Here is a 21,196-nt window from a genome sequence, read left to right on the forward strand (position 1 = left end):
CCCTGTTCCCAGGCTTATTCTCTTATCCTTTTACGTAAGCCAAGGTGATGTTTTAAACACAAAACTGATCTTGTTACTTTCTGCTTAAACCTCCTGGTTGGCTTCCCCTGTCTTTAGAGTAAGTTCAGACGCTTCCTATGGCCAGTGTGGCTTTCTGCAGTGGGACTCTGCCTTTGTCTCCAGCATCTGCTGTCTCCTCTCTCCCTCGCACATCTGACTCTTGCCTTAATTTATGGAATTTCTTTTAGTTCTGTGAAGCTACTCCTTGGAGTCACTTCTTGATTTCCCTTCTTTCCTTCTAACACTTTAAGCTTGGTGCAGGTAGATGACTGTTTGCTGCTACATTAGCACCTACCACAATAAATACTGTGAACACAGGAAGCAGTAAATTAAGAATACAGTTGGCATCTGCCTGGCTCAGTTGGTGGAGCACGTGACTTGTGTTCTTGGGGTTGTAAGTTTAAGTCCCACGTTGGGTGTAGAGATTACTTAAAAAATAAGTCTTTAAAAAAAAAAAGAATACAGAAAGAAAAGCAGAATTGTAGGAATTAATTTTTAGATCTGTGGCTCTGAGACATCTGTGGGACCAGTTTCTAAGTCCATTATTTCCAGGAGACAGTTCTAATAAGTACATAGCATGAGTTCAAGAAAAGCCTGGGTTGGATTTAATAGATTTGAAGGCCTTTGGGACACAGGATAATTGAAAAAAAAATTTTTTTTGCATCTTGACTAACATATATATATAGAGATAACACATCACAACATATGCATTTGTATATTTATAAAAAAAAATTGTACAAAAGGCACCTGGATGGCTCAGTTGGTTAAGCATCGGACTTGGGCTCAGATCTTGATCTCACGGTTTGTGAGTTTGAGCCCCACATCGGGCTGTCTGCTGTCAGCACAGAGCCTGCTTTGGATCCTCTGCCTCCCCGCCCCACCCCCACTTCTGTCCCTCTCCAGCTCGTGTTCACGTGCTCGCTCTCTCTCTCTCTCTCTCTCTCAAAAATAAGTAAACCTTAAAAAAAAATAAAAAAGGAAATTTAGAAAAAAAAGTTGCACAAAATTGTATCTGTCAGGGGCACCTGGGTGGCTCAGTTGGTTCACATCTGACTCTTGATTTTAGCTCAGGTCATGATCCCAGGGTCGTGGGCTCAAGCCCTGGTATTGGGCTCCGTGCTGAGCGTGGAGCCTGCTTGGGATTCTGTCTCCCTCTTCCCCTCTCCCCTGCTTGCACGTGCTCTCTCTCAAATTAAAACAAACAGACAAACCAGTATCTACCTTTCTTTGTGTGATTTACTCTGATATTCTATTTCATTTTTTAATGCAGACTGTGTGTCCCAGTAAATTGTTTTCAGGACTCACTATTAGGCCATGACCCACGGTGTTCCCAACAGGACACAGTGAGCAGTAGACGTGAAGGGACATGGGTGGAGGAGGAGCCTGTGGAAGCGTGAGCAGAAGGAGGATGTGCACATAGGGTCTCAGGAGCGTTGTCCTCTCACAAGGGCTTCACGCATTAGTGACATATGTTTCTGGGTAAAATCACTGTTTTGGGAGCCGGGCCACCTGATTGCAGCACAGCCACTCTTGGGCTTCGGCCTGTCTTTCCTCATCTCTGAGAGGGAGGGGTGCCTGCCGTCCCCACCCACAAGAGGGCGAAACTACACGCTCCAGCAGAGCAGCCTGCGAGTGCACTTGGGGAAGCCAGTTCCTTTTGAAGTTTTCCAAGTACTGCGGGAGCGCTTCCTTGTACTTTCAGTGTGATAATAACAAGGAGATGATTGAAGAAGGTTGTGTCAAGGGGACCAAGCATTGCTCTGCACAGCTGCAGATCTCTGTGGCTTACCCGGTTTTTGAAACAGACTGGTTCAACTACAGACTGGTTCCACTTCCGGATTCCCAACTTCTTCATCCATAGAACAAGAGCACCTGTCTGACTGGTCTGAGTAGTTGAGAGGATGAGGGAATTGGTAGCGTAAAAGATGGAAGCTGCAAAGAGCTAGACCTCTATGAGATGGGGCAGTGCTGATAGGAAAAGGGTGGGAAGGTGAGCGAGAAAGAAAAATGGGGACTGCTTGCCTTTGGAGCCAGCTGCTGAACATATCCTATGTTGCCATCTTTTAAAAAGTAACCCCAGTTGAACTCCCTGAAATTGGTGAATTTCTACTTCCTAGAATGTGGGATAGGTATTGCATGAAGCAATTACCGTATTCAGGACGCTCAGTGAAAGAGTCTGGTTAGCCTAGCATTCACTGTTTTACACCTCTCTGGGCTGCTTGGAAGTGAATTCCTTTGCAGTCTCACTGCCAGTGGTTGGTGGCGGCCAGGGTAAAATACCTAAGGCCAGAGGACAGTCAGTGATGGGTAGCCAGTCTCATCTTGTTTATCAGCTATTGGTCTGCAGCATTTTTCAAGTAGGAGTCAATTTGTTTTATTGATTTTTTTATTTTTATTTTTTAGGACATCTTAAACTTCTTAAAAGTTAAGTTCATTTGGTTTTTCAGGCATGTCTCTGTTAGAGCGAAGTACCTGGGATGGTACTAGTCCAGTGAGTTCAAGGGCAAAAGATGGGATGAACTCAGCATGCTGTGAGAGATTAATGATGCTAATTCTCCCACTGCAAGGAGCTGGGCAAAGAGGTTTCCATTGTGGCATCCTGCTCACTGGAAATCCTGCAACCAGGACTGTGTTGGGCTCCACTGTCTACAGACAAGCGTTTTTTGGCCCTCAACTGTAAATGTTTTTTGGGGACAGGGAAGAGGATTAGGGGACATGAAAAAGGACCCTTTTCGAAGGCCACGATTGATCAATTGGGTTGGCATCTTTGTTAAACGTGTTAGATTGCCCAGGCTAGGAAGAGATCCGGCGCAGTTTTTTGAGATGGTAGATTCTGTAGGCTTTCTGTGCTGTTTGATAAGCAATATAAAGGACTGAACAGTGTGAAAAACTGAATCCTAGGGTTCTTGAAAAGGCGGCTAAAATAGGCCATGGCCATAAATTCCTAAGAGCTGTTGCAGTTTGAGCTGTGAGGCGAGAGGCATGTGGCCTGGCGGAGGGGAGTGGCCAGGGGAGGCAGGGCTGCAGGCTGCAGAGCCCAGTCACCTGGATATTTCTGCCACCATCTGAGTTCTGTCTCCCGCCTCCAACAGAGTGCTGCCTCTTCCAGACACATTAAGTTGTTGAGCAAGTAGGCAGACAACTCATTCATCCCCTCACAAATGATTGAGATGCTGAACTCGAGAATAGACATTGATATTTTCCTTACTAGGAAAATTCTTTTGGCTTATTTCCCAAATTCTTGCTAACTTGAGGGTCATTGGAAGCACAGGGGAGCTGTTTTTTAGAATTAGCTTGGGGATTCTGGCTTCAAATAATAAAAACACAAAAGACTGATTTTAAAGTGCATTAATTTAGAATCAGAAATCTAACAACAAAGTGAACTAAATGTGTCAACTTGACCCTAGGGTGTTATCTCCCTGTAGGCAAGTTACATGGGAAGCAAGATTATGAGAAAGTTTCTTGAGAAGTATGGCATAGGAAGTCAATGTGATGACTCAGATGTCCAGAGGTTTATTCATTATCCACAAGAAGCACTTATCATTTCTGGCTCTGGAATCATGGGGCGGCTTTGCTGGGTGCCTCTGACCTCTCACAGGCTGCGATCAAGGTATTAACCAGAGCTGTGGTCACCTCTAGGCTCAATCAGGGGTAGATGCATTTCCAAGCTCATTCACGTGGCTGTTGGCACGTCTCAGGTCCTTACTAGCTGTTGGCAGAGACGTTGATTCCTTGCCACATGGGCCTCTCCATAGAGAGTTTCTCACAATGCAGAAGCCAGTCTTTTTGGAAACTAATATCAAAAGTGACATCCCATGACTTTTACCATAGTCTCTTTAGAAGTAAGTCACCAGGACCAGCCTGCTCCCGAGGGGAGGAGATTACACGAGAGGATTAGTACCAGCAGGGTGGGGGTCATTGCAGGCCATGTTTGAGACTGCTCACCACAAGTGGCTTCTGGCTCTAGTGATAGATCTACCCCAAGATAGTGTTTCTGGGGGGACCTCAGACTCCTGTCAGCATGGTGGGTACCTTCCCCCAAATGCTGCTTGAAATGGGCACTGCCAGCTTGTGGCTTTTGCATTTCCCTTTTCTGTGGCCTAAACCAGGGCTTTCTGTATCAGGGCCCTTCTATGTGAAGCTAAATGCAAAAATTGTGGGGGGGGGGGGACGGGGGGGCATTTTTTAGGGAAAGAGCGAGTTGTAATGACCATGAAAAGTTTAAAAACCACTGATCTCTGACTTGGGACTTTTCTGTTCAGTCTTGGTTCAAACAAGATACCAGAGAACTGATTGATTATGATCACTAACTGATGGATTGGTTATACAGATACTTAAGATTGTTAAGATTATTGCCAGATCACTTGGGCTGGCATTTTGGATGTTATTAGACTGACTTTTTCCCTATTTACGTAAAAAAGTTTACTTACATACCGTGGGAGGAAATAGCCCCCAAAATGCCTTTTAGGAAGGAGAGTAGGATGAAGTCCATGTTCTTGTGAAAAAATACTAACCACCATGGCTTTCTGGAACCTGAGTTTATGATAAAAGCTTAAGTTCTGTCACATCAGAAGGGAACTGAAAACTTAGCAGCAACAAGGAAGCAAAAAAATGAGAGTACAGGCACAGACCTTGACTTTACACGTGGCCACTTTGTAGAGGGAGGGCCCATTAGTGCTGTAACCTGACACACTGCCAGGGCAGGGACATGCCACAACAGAGCAGCTGAAGTTCCTGATGACCCTGACTCATTCTGGGGCGGCGGGGGGGGGGGGGGGGGGGGGAGGGGGGGGAGGGAGAGGAGTCAGCCATGTGTTTGCCATTTCTGCTTCCTTAAGCTTGAAAGTTAGTAGTCCATTTTGGAAACATTTCCACCCAAAGTGGCTAAAGTTGTACACAAAGTATCACTGTGTTAAAAAGTTGACACCTTTTTTGGGAAAAGTTACATGGAACACATTTTCCCTGGAAACCAGAAACCCCCTGAAAAAGAGACATTTTCCACTTTATATAGACAGGTTTCTCTTTGGTGCATGTGATCTTTGGTGACTGGTCACTGTGATAATCAGATTTATCCTTTTTGGATAAGAAGAAAACTTCACTAGGCTCTCTGTTAAATGGAAGCCAACCTCCCCACCCCATATTCAGTTTTTTCTGTTTTTTTATTTTTTTATTTTTATTTTTTTTTTCAACGTTTATTTATTTTTGGGACAGAGAGAGACAGAGCATGAACGGGGGAGGGGCAGAGAGAGAGGGAGACACAGAATCGGAAACAGGCTCCAGGCTCCAAGCCATCAGCCCAGAGCCCGACGCGGGGCTCGAACCCACGGACCGCGAGATCGTGACCTGGCTGAAGTCGGACGCTTAACCGACTGCGCCACCCAGGCGCCCCTGTTTTTTTATTTTTTAAAACATTTATTTATTTTTGAGAGAGAGAGAGAAACACAGAATCCAAAGCAGGCTCCTGGCTCTGAGCTGTCAGCACAGAGCCTGACGTGGGGCTTGAACCCATGAACTGTGAGATCATGACCTGAGCTGAAGTCGCACACTTAACCAACTGAGCCACCCAAACGCCCCAGTTTTTCCTTTAAATAACTACTTTAGGGGCACCTGGGTGGCGCAGTCGGTTAAGCATCTGGCTTCAGCCAGGTCACGATCTCGCGGTCCGTGAGTTCGAGCCCCGCGTCAGGCTCTGGGCTGATGGCTCAGAGCCTGGAGCCTGTTTCCGATTCTGTGTCTCCCTCTCTCTCTGCCCCTCCCCCGTTCATGCTCTGTCTCTCTCTGTCCCAAAAATAAATAAACAAAAATTTTTTTAAATAAAAAAAAAATAATAACTACTTTAACTAGATTTGATTTTTTTTTTTAAGTTTCCCTGCTGTGTTTTTTTTTTTTTCTTCAAACGTGTTTTTAAAGATTGTAATCAATGTAGTAATGAGGACGCTATTGAAGGACGCTATTTGGGGTTAAGAAGCTGAAGCCCGAACATATTAAATGTAACTTCTTCCCCCCCTCAGGGACTGTTGGAGTCATCTGTGGAGAAGGCCCCCGTGTCTGTGGCCTGTGGAGGGGAGAGCCCCTTGGATGGCATCTGCCTCAGCGAATCCGATAAGACAGCTGTCCTCACCCTCATAAGAGAAGAGGTAAAGGCCCTCATGTTCTGTCCACTTATCACTCCCATGTCTTTGTCAAGCCCATGTGCCAGCAGGTAGATTCCATCTCTGTTCGGCTTGAGTTATCCCCTCCTGGAAGTTCCTATTTCCTGCAGCTTGTTGAGCTCATATAAAGGGCTCCCTGTAAACTCTGCATTGGTGCTAGAGTCCCGACATTCTGGTGTCCTGGGGACGAAGCCGACAACACTTCTTTATCTTTCAGCCTTGAAGTTTTTTAAATATCAAATTCTGCCGACTCTACCCACATATATAACTAAATCAGTGCCTTCCTTTGACAGATATGATATGTTCATGCTTAAAAATTTCTTAAATTTGCAATAATATAAGATGTCTCTTACTTTCATCCATTCTTTAAACAGTTCAATTCTTTAGCTAAACAACTTCAGTTCTGTGTTGAAAATAGATTACTGCTAGGTCTTTCCTGGGTGATCTGAAAAAATATGAAAGACGCTGTTGCCCAGTTACCACTCTCTCCCATTATATTTCTAGGCTGTATTTTGTATGTTTGGTTTGTGCATCTCTTGTTGATTCCACCTTTTGTTTTTTTTTAAAGAAGGGAATTCCCTTGCTGTAGCAATTTTATTTTTGTAATATAATAGGAATAGTTAAGAGCCTCTGATATCAAGGCCTTTTAAAGCTTCAAAAAATAGCATTAAGTTGATAATGAGGGATGTCAGCTGGCCCTGTTGTCAGAACTCGGGAGCAGTGGTGAGGAGGCCTACCAAAATCTTGTCAATGAGAAAAATGACCCTATCTTCCTCCTGAGAGCGAAACTGTGAGGTGATGCCCTAATGGAGCAGAACAGGCATGTGCCTCGTCACCTCAGGCAGATGGGCTGGCTGCTAGCTTCTTGAGACCCTGACTAAAGGCACAAAATAAAGAATGTACCAAATAGAAAGAGAGAAGCATAGAGACGTAGAATAAAAGGAGGGCAGTGATGCCCTTCTAAGCTGTGCCTAGGCACACAGAGTTTGAGGTAATGAGTTTAGAGTATTTCTTCCCAGTTAGCAGGGGCACCCCAAATAGGAATATGGGTTCTGGTCTGACAAGCAAGATCCTGCCTATGGTGAGATGGGTGCATCTGGCTAAAGGATTTGAACTTCTGAGCCCCTAGTTGTGACTCATTCTTATCAAGCAGAGATCTCTATAGGAAGAGAATGTGCTGGTCATGCTAATGCTCTGATTTTTCTTATCCTAAGTAAAATCAGTATTTTGGTTAAGGCGCATCTCTGCCAGGCAGATAGCTCTTCTTTTGGTGTCCTGTCCCAGTCACGGTTCTGGGCCTGCAGAGCTGAGAGCAGACCCTGGACCCTGGCAGAATTCACAGAGACTGTGATTATCACTTGGAATCTTCCTTGGGGGATGTTCTGTTCACCCCTACCTTGGTGGCTACATTTCTGCCATCCTGTGTGGCAGAGAGAACATTTTTCCAGATGCTTGTGAGCATTATACACAGACGTTGAGGCTTTATATTCCTCATGGAGCTCAAATGTCTTGGGATGCACCTGGTTGCGTGTCGTTTTCAGTTTCCAATCTTAAATTCAAACTGTAATAGATACAGTAAAACCAAGCTCTATCTCTATTATAATTTAGATAATCACTAAGGAAATCGAAGCAAATGAATGGAAGAAAAAATACGAAGAAACCCGACAAGAAGTATTGGAGATGAGGTTAGACTGGAGGTTTGGGGGAGGGATTGGATACCTTTATGCATTATTAGATTTCATATAAATGAAGTGATGAAAGCATTTGCTTTCCACAGAACCTGGTGTTGAGAACTTGAGGGCATTGATATTTGCACTTTAATTTGTGACTGTGACAGCATCTTTTTATGAGGATTGCTGACCAATTATTCACATACGGTAGCTTCTTGTGGGATGTTGAGAACACTACATGTAAGCAGAACCCACATGATTCTTGTCTTTTGAAAAGACATCAATTTGTGCAAAGATACCCATTTGAACTGAAGAATAAGATTTATTGACATACTTGATTCTGGAGGCATTATAATCTATAATACTTTTCTCAAATTAATTATGCATGATGGCTTCAACTTTCATCACCATCAAATAGATTATAAAAAGCATGTTAACCAGAAACAAAATTGATTGACCTTAAATTGAAATCTTTTTTATTTTTGCTGCTCATTCCCTAGAATGGAGAGTTAGAGGCTGTGAAATAACTGAAGATAGGATCAAAGAAGAAAAAAGCATAATTTCTACATTTGTGTAGTCAGCATTTGAATGATTAAGACATATTTTAAATATGCCTGCTCTAACTTGTAGCTCTTGTATTACTTGTGTTTTGAGCATTTCCTGGGTGTGAGGTCCCATGCCAGGTGTGGCGGAGAGGAAGGGACAGCCCCCTGCCCTTAGCTTACGGTAGCCATCATAAAGGACTTGGATGCAGGGTCACAGTGATGGGCACCACCAGTGACAGTAGGGAGGCACACAGGGAAGAGCGCCAGTCCCTGGACAGGGTCGGCAGGGTCAGGGAAACTTTATGGCACTTCACTGAAAAGAAAGGTTAACACGACAGGGTGATCTTTAAAGTCTTTGAATAACTGAAATGCTTTTGGAACTAAGACCGTAAAATAAAACTTGTGACTGAATTAGATGGGGCAGGCTGCCCAAAAGGGTAGATTTGTTCATTTGAACATCGTTCAAGTACTTATTTGTTGAAATGTTCATTTGTTAATGTGTTTAATTGTTTGGGGCAGCATTTCAGGAACGTCTATTGAACAATCTCTTCTGATAATTTTTTTTTTTTTTTAAGGAAAATTGTGGCTGAATATGAAAAGACCATTGCTCAAATGATTGGTAAGGACTTTGTGTGTGTGTGTGTGTGTGTGGTGTGAGCCATAGGTTCCGTGGATGGTTTTCAAATCAGAACACAAGCTCGAACATCACCTAGATCCGGTTGATTCTCACTGTTCGCAGTGGTTGTGTTCTACAGAGTTGCCACAAACACAGCGAATGCTGAATACTGAACCATCGCTTTAGGGAAAGTACAGGGTGAGGTTGCTGCAGGCCTCTGGTCACAACATTTTTGTCAGTACATAACCTTGTCTTATGTATATTTGTTTAAAGACATCTCATTTAATGTTGACTCGTTACCATTGAACTCCTGGCCCACAGTGCTATCATTCATGCCTGAATGAAGATTATCGGATGAAGGTGTTTTCTCCATAAGGCACATTACAACCTTAGGAGCACTAAACAGCACTTTGGCCCTCCACTTGGGGGCCATTTTAAACAGCAAAAATCACCAACAGAAAGCACAGAAATGCAGAAAATATCATGGTGTACTAAGTAGACTGAAAAGGACACTTGTTTACAGTAGGAAACAAGAAGGCAGTGTCACCCTGATCAGCCTTGGCTTGGAATGTGCCTGTCAAGTGACTTAAATGTTTTGCCACTCTGCGCATGACCGGGAATGCACCACAAGTATTGATTTTGGGTTTACAAATAAATTTTAGCAAGTGGATGAATTCACAAATACACAGTCCACAAATAATGAAGATAAGCTGTAGTTACGTTCATTTCAGAGGCCAGCAAATGCTTGAATTGTGTGAAAAGCCCTCCACCTGGCCCCTAGAGTGTTGATGGCCTAGCCACATCATTAGTGCGCCGCCCCCCCCCCCCCGCCCCAGTGGGGTCTTCGTTTTGGCTCAGTGTCCTTAACTCTGCCACAAATCATATTTCCCTCATTTAGACCCACTGGTACCTTTTACAAAACAACAGTGGTTGGTTCTCAATTTGGAATAACTCAGTAGCCAATATCAGCAGGACTGACTGCCTAAGTCTTTCTCTACTTAAAGCACTTCTTAAGCACTAAAATCATACTTTTTACAGTCCATATCACCTCATACCTTCCCAGCATGGGACCTTTGCCATTGTTGTTCCTCTGCTGGAATATTCTCCTGGGTAGCTGCACAGCTCCTGCCCTCCCTCAGCAATTTTGGGTCCCTGTCAAATCTTTCTTCTGAGAGAGGTCACTCTATATGAAAACGGAACCCCCACCCTTCTTGTTCTGCTTTGTTTTTCCCCCCTCACTTGTCAGCAGCTGTCTCCCCCACTAACCTAAGTCCTTGAGAGGAACTTCGCTATGTCTGCTGCCGGGGCCCCCCACCAAAAATACTGCTTAGCTGACAGAGGGCAGCCGCTAACAATCTGTTGAATGAATATGCCTTTACTTTTGATTGTGGTTCACAGAAGATGAACAGAGGACAAATATGACCTCTCAGAAGAGCTTCCAGCAACTGACCATGGAGAAGGAGCAGGCCCTGGCTGACCTTAATTCTGTGGAAAGGTCCCTTTCTGATCTCTTCAGGAGATACGAGAACCTGAAAGGCGTTCTGGAAGGGTTCAAGAAGGTAGCATGTCCTTTTCCTTTTGTCTCTGTAGTAGTGTATTTCCTTGGTAATGGATCTTTAAACATGTATGCCAGAGGTGTGGGTAGCCTTCTAAACGGGGGTTCGGGGCCCATGTATCATTGGTCTTGTACCTTCTGTTCCAGTGAAGCTGGAGATTTTCTTTTCCCTTTTTTCTTTCTGTGGTGGTTCAGGCATCTGGCCCACCGGCTGGCATGTTTTGGTCATTTCCTCTCCTGGGTCAGGCCACAGCCAGAGTGTGGCATGGAGTAGAAGAAGTGTGGAACCTTCAGACCTTAGGAGACTTCCGGAAATTGTTTTTGATAATTCCCCAATTTAATATTAGTAGAAGGAAAATTTAGCCCTGAAAAATTCAGGCTACATATTCTAGAAGAAAATAAGTATAATGTTTCAGATTTAGCTTGTAAGTGGGCATATTCAACTTAGTTGCATATCATCAATAAGATACATTTATAGCAGTGAACATTCTTTATTGTTTCCGTAGGAAAATAAAAATGAGACTGCCTAGTTTCCCTACAATGAGACTCAGAATGCCTCCCTAAACTAGGTTTATCGGTGTCACTGAACCTTACTGTGTTTTCAAAATGTATACGCAAAGAAAGTATCCAGAATTTCTTCAGTAAGAATTACATGTGCCTGTTTTGAATTATCAGAGTAGAATTTAAAGGCATTTGAAGTAATGAGGTTTTCTCATTTTAAAAACAAAAATGAAAACTCTGATACATGGGATGTCACTAGTTGAAGAAAGATGAAATGACCAGTTTTTTTTATTTTAAATTGTCACTTTGGAACAGAATGAAGAAGCCTTGAAAAAGTGTGCTCAGGATTATTTAGCCAGAGTTAAACAAGAGGAACAGCGGTATCAGGCCCTGAAAATCCACGCGGAGGAAAAACTAGACAAGTGAGAGCTCGCAATGAGATCTGTTTCATGTTTTGTGATGTTGTGGGGAGATTGAGAAAGGCCAAAAAAAAAACCACCCAATGTTGTTTTGCAACCCTAGGTTGCATTGGTGTGTGTGTGTATGTTTTATTATTTAATTTTTTGAATAGTATCTTCACATTAAACATTAAAAAGAATAGAATAGAGATCTATAGGATCTCTCTCCCACCCTTTCCCTTGTCCCTGGCTCCCCCGCTTTCCTCACCCAGGTGATCAGTTTTTGGTTCCTTCCATCCCCTCAGATAAACTTTTTCCCTTCTTCTCCCCTGTCCTAGCTAACAGCTCCATCACACCACATGATCACTTTTTTTTTTTATGTGATGAGAATCTCCTTTTTTATACAGATAACAGCATACTTTGCATTGTTCATTTAGTGCTATATTTTGGAAACCTTTCCATGTCAATCCATGAAGAGCTTCTGTATTTTTCTTAGCCTCCATATGGTGTTCCAGTGTTGCAATGTGTCATTTATTTAACCAGCCCCCTCCTTCTGGACACTCAGGGTACTTGCCATCCACTGTGAACAGTGCTGCAGTAGGTGACCTGGTATGGTTCTCATTTGGCGTGCATGTGAGTTATCTATATGCTAGAAAAAGGATTGCTGGGCCAAAGAACATACAGGCTTATCATTATGATAAAAAGTGTCAAATTGCCCTCACCTGATTTTCATCCATTTATCCCTAGGCTAGGTGTGCGAGCATCTCTTGTCCTTATGGCTTTGCCCACAGATCAAATTTTTGGTTTTCTGTAAACCCAGTAGATACAAGATAGTATTTCAGTTTAGTTGGGGATTTCTTTTTTTGACAAGCAAATGGAGCATTTATTCAATGTAGTTTTGATTGTTGTTTACCTCATGGAATTGAACCTATTTGAGCAGCTATCTGTACGCATGCTTTCTGTACCGTGAATGACTATTCTTTGCCTGGTTTTCTATTGTCAGTTTATATATTACTCATCTGTAAATAGGGATGCCGGCCTTTTGTGATATGAGTCTTGAATATTTTTTCTAGTTTGTCTTTTGGCTTCTGGTGTTTTTTGATATGCAGAAATCTGTTTGTTTTTATGTAGTGAAATTTATCAGTCCTTTTATGGCTTCAGGATTTTCTGTCATGGTAACAAAGATCTCTGCTCTGAATATAAAATATTCTCCCATGTTTTCATTCTAGTACTTTTATGGCTTGATTTTTTTAATCCTTAAATCCAACACGTTTGGAATTTATCCTGGGGAACAGTCTGAAGAATGCATCCAACTTTATTTTTTAACTAAAAAGTAATACTTGTACATTTTGCTGTCTGTCTTCATATTTGTAAAACGTTTTAAGTTCCCCTCTCTCATTCCCACCCCCAGAGATACTACTATTAAAGGTTTATTAACAGAAGCACCTGGATGGCTCAGTTGGTTGAGCATCTGACTCTTGATTTTGGCTTGGGTCATGATCTCACAGTCGTGGAATTGAGCCCCGCATCAGGCTCCATGCTAAGCGTGGAGCCTGCTTAAGATTCTCACTCCCTCGGGGCGTTAGGTGACTCAGTGGTTAGGTGTCTGACTCGGTTTGTGGCTCAGGTCATTATCTCACGGTTCTTGGGTTCAAGCCCCATGACAGGCTCTGCGCTGGCAGCATTGAGCCTGCTTAGGATTCCCTGTCTCCCTTTCTCTGCCCCTTTCCCTGTTGGCTGTTTCTGTCTCTCTCAAATAAATTAAAAAAAGATTCTCTCTCCTTCTGTCCCCCTCCCCGGCTGGTGCATGTGGGGATGCTCTCTCAAAAAAAAAGAAAAAGCTTTATTGTGTATCCTTCCAGTTTTTTCTTGACACCTTTATAAATACTACCCAACATGGCTTTGGACTTTTTTAAAAATAACATCGGAGTCATAGGATACAAATTTCCTTTTTCACTTAATAGTATATATGGCCCTTCTCCATGTCAGAACATCTAGCTCAGTCTAATTATTTGTGTTAGGTTGTAGGACTATTCCATTCCTTACTGATGGGCATTTAGATAGTTGCACAGTTTTTCAGTCGTAAACACTGCTGCAGTGAACATCCTTATCCACAATCATTGTGCAACATGGAAGTATTGCTGTGGATACTTAAGTATTGCTGTGGATACGTAACGTAAGGGAGTTGCTGGGTCAGAAGGTGTATGCATTTTATTTTATTTATTTATTTTTAAAATGTTTATTCATTTTGAGAGAGAGGGAGAGAGAATTGCAAACAGGCTCTACACTATCAGTGCAGACCCCATTGTGGGATCTCAAACTCACAAACTGTGGGATCATGACTTGAGCCAAAATTAGGAGTTGGATGCTCAACTGACTGAGCCACCCAGGCACCCCAGGTGTATGCATTTTAAATCCTAATAGTTACAGCCATCTCACTCTCGGCGAAGACGGTGCCAGTTTTCACTTCCCCCGTCAGTTTGTGAGTCTGTTTCTTGCATCTCGACCATAATGGGATAAGATCATCCTAGTTAATATTTGCCAATCTGATAAATTTTTAAAGTTTATCATTTAAATTTGCATGCCTCTACTAATGAGTTTTTAGCATCCTTTCATCAATTAATTGGCCATTTATCAATTGACATTTGTAGTTTTAGAATTTTCTTTTGTATCTCATTAATAAAGTCACTGTTAGTTCTAGTGTCCTAGATGTCAGTGGTTAGCATCCTGACTCTTTGGCTGTGATAATCCCACAGATGACCCTGCCTGCTATTGGGTTAAAAAACAAATCTAAGATTGCTGTACAAAGTGTCACATGATTCCATTTTCTAGTGACATGTGAATTTTGAAGTCACTGTGGCCTATGAGATTAATTCTACCACTGGTTTGCACCTTGGAAATTTCCTTAGCAGTTGTGTATCCACTGAAGTTTTATAAATTTAAATGGAATGATTTGGGTCACCAGTTTTTCTCTTATCATGCAGCCCTGTTACTCTGTGTCTCACAGATGTCAGCAATCTTGACTCCTTAGCTGTGACCTGTAACTAACCATGAGCTTTTTGTCCCTTTACTCCACAAACAAAACACCACAAACAGAGCCAATGAGGAGATTGCTCAGGTTCGAACAAAAGCGAAGGCCGAGAGCGCGGCTCTCCATGCTGGACTCCGGAAGGAGCAGATGAAGGTGGAGTCCCTGGAAAGAGCCCTTCAGCAGAAGGTACACAGAGGGGTGTGGGGTGACGACCTGTGAGACACGTGGTTTTCCTCTGTGGCCGTGGCTGGCTTGTGGTGGATTTGGATGAAACAGAAGCCTCGTGTTTTTGCCCAGAGTCAAACTTTGATCCAGCTGCTCTGGGAACTGATTCAGGTGGACACGAACAAGGCAGACCATGAACTCCCAAGCCTCTGAGTAGGAGCCATCCCCAGGCAGGATGCAGAGAGGAAGTTGCATTAACTAAAGGGGACAAGACACTTCTTAGGTTCCGAGGTTACCTTTTTTCTTTTTGTTTTTTATGTAATATATGAAGCCATCTTCCCCCTTGATTGCAGCTTTATCCTCCTGGGGACATTGGCAACATCTGGAGGTGGATTTAGTTGTCACGACTGGGAGATGCTACTGGCGTCTCATGGGTAGAGGCCAGAAGTGCTACTAAACATCTAACAGTGCACAGGACAGTCCCTACAACAAAGACTGACCCGGCCCCAAATGCCGGTGGTGCCGCAGTTGAGAAATTCTGCTGTAGGTAAATAAAAATCAGGTCCCTATTTCTCACTACTCTGTGATTCTTAGACTTCATTTTTTTTGTGTGTGCCTCTAGTGTTTTTCTTCCTGTGTCTCCAGTTATGTGCTCACGTGTATGGCATCCCTTCAGCTAGGGCGAGGGTTTCGATCTTGAGGTCTGCTAACCCCTAGACAGTGTTCCCTGGGATTACTCAGACTCCAGAATACTTGTGTTTTTACCAAGTATCACAGGTAATTCCCATGATAACAAGAGAATTGGGGAACTGAGACGATTATGGGCAAGCTGCAGAGGGCCGGTGGTCACCCTCATCCCTACTCAACTGAAGCATGACTTTATGAACACGACACGAACATTTTTCAGGGGACAAGGTTCCCTTTCTTTAAAGGGTCTCTGACATAGGAAAGTTACCAACCACTGAGTCAGGATGTCTAGGCAAAGTGTGGCCAGTCTTGGGACTATTTGGGTGTAATTGCCTTGATCTCAGGATGCAAAGTGGCCTACATCACCATGTCATTTGTCTTTCAGAACCAAGAAATAGAAGAACTAACGAAAATCTGCGATGAGCTGATTGCGAAGTTGGGAAAGACTGACTGAGTCTCCCCCTCGTTAGCTCAGCAGGTCTGCATTTGGCTGCTTCTCTCTTAACCACAGTTATCTTGCCTTATCCAGGAAAAATTGCCCCTTTGCAGAGAAAAAAAAAAAAAAACTTTAAAAAAAAGCACATGCCTACTGCTGCCTGTCCCGCTTTGCTGCCGACACAACAGCCCTGGAAGGATCCCTGGAGTATCGCACAGGCCCGGAAGGAGGGGCGTCTGACCACGGTCCGCTGACAGGTTCAGTCAGACGGGCTGCTAAGTTTAGGGTCATGATTTCTCGATCATCTTTAGTCCATTTAAAAGTCTTCTTTTCTTTTCCAAGCTCGTTAAATTTGGGATTTTGTGCCTACTACTTGGGCTCATCTCTGTCCACCACCTGTCTAAGTTTTTTGGTGACCTATTTATTTCATCTTTGAAATTTAATGTTCAACATTAGTGGTTTTATTTGGGGAAATAATTTGGCCTATTGTTATTTCTGGTTTATAAGCAAGAAGGGACTCTGAGTACCCGTTTATACATGCACACGCACACACACGTTTACATATGCTGCTCTTTTTTCTCTGAAGCATAGTCAAATAAGAGCTTCTCCACAGAAGACCGTATTTCCATAAATGTATAACCCTATCTTGAAATAGAATTGTGGCCTAGAGTGCCAACCTCAGAATTTAGGGAATGGTAGGTATAAAGACCCCAGACTCAGGTTTTACATCTGGGGGAGACTTTTTGCCAGTGTTTCATTGTCCTGGTGTTGGGACCCTCCTTGGCCTTGACAGGTGCGGCCCCTTTGGGGTCAGTCCTCAGACCACACAGCAAGTGGCCCTGGCAGGCAGGAATCCCTCAAAGCTGGGGTTTGGCGAGTTGGTCCCAAAGCAGTTCAGTCTCCTCTGCTTCTGTTTGTTGCTTCAAAATCAACATTTACTCTTTATTTATCATCTTGCTATTTGAAATATACAAAGAAAATCTACTTGTAAAAAAAAAAAAAAAAGGCTTAGGTGATCTTCTTTAGTGAAAAGGTAACTGTAGCCGCGGTAGCAGTTAGAAGGTGAAGAAGCAGTTTTTCACAAGTGTGTTGTGTTGTTCTTCAAAAAAAATTTTAAGGCAAAAAAATCCTTTCAAACTTAGATGGTAGAATTTTTAACAAAACAGGCTATAAAAATCATGTGAACCACTCCAAAAATCACGTTGGGGATATTGTTGAACAAAGAGCATTGAGTCCCAGAGCAGAGGAGTGCGGGAGCAGAGCTGCACTCAAAACCAAACTCCTCAAGCTCTTCCTGCGCTTGGGTCACGGAGTGGGGGCCTTTAAACCCAAGATGGAAATTTTCCCTGTGATGCCGGTGAACTCCCCTCCATGTGGTAGGCAAAACCAAATCCATGCAGTGTTTTAAAGCACTCTTGTTGTCTTAATCTTACCCTCTCTTCACGGTGATACGCACTGTATTCCGTACAAGTAAGTTTTCGTACCTTTCTTGTAAAACTCTTGCATGATCCAACTTCTGCAACAAATTGTGCCTCGTGGAGAACCTCTATAGATCTTCGAACATGCATTTTTTCTTTAGCCGTGTACTGTTCACATGGGTGCAATCTTCAGCCCCAGGGAGGTCAGTAGTGTCCTTTAAAGCTAGAAGTCACGTCTTACTGATATGCATTTATCGTAATTGGTGCTTAGGCTGTATTCTAAAGCCTATTGTCTTAATATTTTGTACAAAACAAGAACAGCAGAAATGATCTGTGGTTGGAGAAGTGACTTGACAATCACGTGGGCTTTGAAAGCAGTTCCATGTGGTCTCTGCACACGGTCATAGTGCCCATGGACTGCTCGTGTCTCCAGTTGCTGGAACTGGTTTCTGCTGCCAGTCCTCTGCTCCTAGGGAAATTAACTGTGCATTTTGCAGAAAGGAACGTTGCTAAACCTTTTTACTGCTGTGTTTTGGTGAGACAGCCATGTTTATTTGTTTTGTATTGATCTGTTTTAAGCACGAAAGGCTTATAGTGGTCTCCATTCTAAATCCATGGTCCTCCATTTAGGCTTCATGTGCATATTTAAAAAGTAGCTGTGTGTTAAAACCAAGGTGACGACAATCCTTCCCTAGCATGCTGGTGGAAGAGACCCCGTAAAGAAACCCCGGTGGGTGAAGTTGCTGCACAAGGATTACGAAAGGCCCTGGTCAAGTAATTTTTGCCACTGGCCTCTCGGCCACAGCCAGTACAAGGGAATGTTCTTCCTTCTCATTTAATAGATGGATATTCTCCAACAAGAATAAAAATGGAGCTGGCAAATCAAGAGAATATCCTGGGTTGAAAGAAGTTATGTTTGTTTCTCTTTAAAAATAAGCAAAAGCAAAAAAAAAAAAAAAAAAAAAAAAAACCTTTCAAAATTTTGGAGAGTAAGAGTTTAGCCTAGAGCTTTGCTTCAAAGCATGTGAGGGCGCCATTACTTGTTGGGTAGGAGGTAGTAAATCCTGTCACAAGAGTGGGAAGCAGAGGTGAAGGGAAGCTGCTGTCCCAGATAGCTTTGGGAGTACTAGGTGATCAACCTTGTTGAGACTCGACCCAGAGCCATTTCTTGTTTTTGACTTTGCCAAAATGTGGATAGATAGTCTTTATCTAGAAGCATTTTAACGGGAAGATTTAGTGTAAGACAGACCAGTTTGTCACTTGGTTGGCTAGTCAGTTACAGTCAGACCTCCTGAGATTTACTTTATTTGGAGAACCTCCTGGAAGCCAGTGACCTGCCCAAACCTTTTGTTCTGGAAATATTGAGAAGCCCAGTTTTCTCACATGGTTTCTAGTTTCTTCAGACCCAGCCCAAATTAGGAAGTGCAGAAGCACATGATAGTGAAAACCTCTGAGGATCTGGCAGCCTTCCAGAATGATATGGAATCCAAGGGGAGATTCGTGTTTCGTCCTGGAGCCTAGCTCAATTTGAATTTGATTTCCAGCCAGTTACCTTTCTACCTGTCCCACACTTTGTACGATCCTCACACAGATACTTAGCTATTTATGAGACAGCCCCGAATTAGCCCTGTTTATAAATGGGGAGCATAAAGTGCCCCAAATGTTCCTGGGCTGATTGAGCAGCCAGAGTAAAGCGCTCATTGTAAGTAAAGGTAACAGGAGGCCCAGTGGTGGCTCTACGAGCTCAGAATGGAGTTTTGAAGAGCAAGCATCAGTAAGTCTTGTGTGCTGTGGTTGGAGGTGATTCAGCACATCCTTTGTTAGTGGAGTAAAAGCTCTAACGCTCCCTTTAATTTCCTTTGGTTCTTCACTACGACTGGCAGCCATGGCCTGAATTACACGTGACTGCTGCCCCTGTAGTCTTACTGTGACCGTGCGAGCTTGCTCTTGGACTTGGGGTTCTTACTTTAGCCTCTTGTTGGGAAGAGAGAAACTGGGTGTTGAAAGATTAAATGTTTCAGGCAAAGGATTTTAAAGTAAAGATGTATATATTCTGAAGAATTTAAAAGATAGCAGATTATTCTTTGCTTATTAAAGAGTAAATATAGTCTGGGAATCCCAGAATGCCAAGCCAAAGGTCTAAGAAGTCATCTTCTGTAAAGATTTTAATAACGTAGTATTTTGAGGAGACTTCTGTCCAAAAAGGTTTGACTGGCCTCCAGATTCCAGTGGTTTTATGAAGAGCAGTGTATCACTGAAACCTTGGTCTCCCACACAGTAAAGGTAAAAAGAACTGATACACTAGACAACTTCTCTCTGAGGGTCTCCTCTGGAAGGTACTGTAACGGCAGCATTTCCAGTGAAGACCCACTCCCTTGTGCCCAGAGCTAGCATTCTGGAGACTAAAGATTGCACTTTCCGTAGTTCTTCGTCCAAATGCGATCCCATTTCTGTGCCTCTTAGCATGCAGTTAGATTTGGACAAACAAGATTCCTAAGGAATGACTTTATTAACTATAATATGGTTACAGCTATTACATATAGATATATAGGTATATAGATCCTGGTTATAGTTCTAATATGGAGATGGCCCACGTGATGCCAGCCTGTGGCAGTCTGAATAATGCTTTAACCCATCTGGAGGAGGCCAGGCACAGCTGAGGTGTGGCTTGAACCTTCCCTGTATCCACTCTTCACTCTAGGGCCGTGAAGGTGTCACTTTGTCCCCCTCTGCCTTTTAGTGGTATCTGAAATACACAAGGTCTGCCCCAGTCACATTGTTAAACCGATGCTCTGTGAAGAACTTCCACGTGGACATACGAAGATTTGAACTCCTGACTCCACCCCCTGTCCAGATACAGGGCATCCTGCGTTCCCACCCACCCCGCAGCTTCTTCCCAGCCCCTTCTCACGCCCGGGGACAGGATCCAGGCCTTCCTTTATAAACCTCCCAGGTAGCAGTAAGCTTGTCGGTGTCGCCATTAGCAAGCGTGTGTTTGCCAGTAGATGCCCATTTGTACTCACGTGCCAACAAGTACATGTCAGCTGCCCATCTGCTTCCGCTATGCCCCCTCGGGTGCTGGGAAGTGTGTGAGGAACCTCTCGTCGGGAGGCGTGAACGCTGCACTGACTACTGCTGTCAGGATTGTGTCGTGTGGAATAATCATCTACATAAATTTTATATGCACAGTACTTCCCCTTTTATATGTCAGGTAAATATTTGTAAAAGTTATACTCACACAAATGAAATGATTATAATGATTACTAATATATTTTTTCCATGTTTCATTGCCTGAATAAAAACTGTTTACCACTGTTAGAGCTGGGTGTGTGAATGTTTTTCCCCTGGTTATAAGTCATTTTCTCCCCGAGCGTGAACATTTCTGACAGCCTTGCTTTTTTAAGAGCTCCATATTTCAGTCTAAAAATAGACAAGATGATGACATTTTCACTACACTCATTTCGTGAAATTTTATGCATTTGGTGGGGTGTGTAATTAAAACAAACAAACTTTGGAATTCAGACCTTGCCGTATAAATTTCCATGCCTTCGCATCTGTGCAAACAGAGTTTTTAATTGAGTGCTGCTTGGTTTTGCTTAGAGACTGCCTGCCGGCCCTGGCATTTTTCAAGTCCTATGTACCGAAGTCAACTCAGCTCTCTGATTCCTCGGAGGACACAGGATAAAGCCAGAACTGCGCAAACGTTGCAGGAGAGCCCACAGGAAATAGTGGACGTTTTAGGTTTCTTCTAGGTTAACACCAGGAAAAACTTTTTCAGTACTGGCCAGGCCGCTCTCTGCTTACAGGGGTAGGGGGACTGGGCAGGACATTTCATGAGTTTGATTGCCGGAGAAGATCAATGAAAAGGCTGCTTACGGCTGCACTTCACAACCTGGTGGGGAACCACTGCGAAGGCTCAGAACACTCACTTTCTTACCGTTGGCCGCATGTAACACATCACA

At 43.3% G+C, this 21,196-nt stretch overlaps 1 protein-coding gene across 10 annotated transcripts in view; it reads left to right on the forward strand.

The window, feature by feature from the left end:
• TACC1 (transforming acidic coiled-coil containing protein 1) overlaps positions 1 to 20,552 on the forward strand; it is a 91,415-nt gene extending 70,863 nt beyond the window's left edge. For 7 of the 10 annotated variants that reach the window (XM_047092063.1, XM_047092064.1, XM_047092061.1 and 4 more), the window contains 7 exons: positions 6,072 to 6,197; positions 7,821 to 7,897; positions 9,003 to 9,046; positions 10,442 to 10,602; positions 11,415 to 11,521; positions 14,594 to 14,714; positions 15,766 to 20,552. In XM_047092063.1, coding sequence (XP_046948019.1) covers positions 6,072 to 6,197; positions 7,821 to 7,897; positions 9,003 to 9,046; positions 10,442 to 10,602; positions 11,415 to 11,521; positions 14,594 to 14,714; positions 15,766 to 15,834 — 705 coding nt within the window. In that variant the 3' untranslated portion in view covers positions 15,835 to 20,552. Of the gene's footprint in view, positions 1 to 6,071; positions 6,198 to 7,820; positions 7,898 to 9,002; positions 9,047 to 10,441; positions 10,603 to 11,414; positions 11,522 to 14,593; positions 14,715 to 15,046; positions 15,241 to 15,765 lie in introns of all 10 variants that reach the window. The other 3 variants (XR_006964425.1, XM_047092059.1, XM_047092060.1) reach the window with 3 other exon arrangements.
• Positions 20,553 to 21,196: the final 644 nt, after the last annotated feature.

Source organism: Lynx rufus, unplaced genomic scaffold (assembly GCF_022079265.1).
Source record: "Lynx rufus isolate CCGP_SWC_20201006 ecotype Redwood Valley unplaced genomic scaffold, mLynRuf1.p SCAF_3, whole genome shotgun sequence".
Classification (NCBI taxonomy): Eukaryota; Metazoa; Chordata; class Mammalia; order Carnivora; family Felidae; genus Lynx; species Lynx rufus.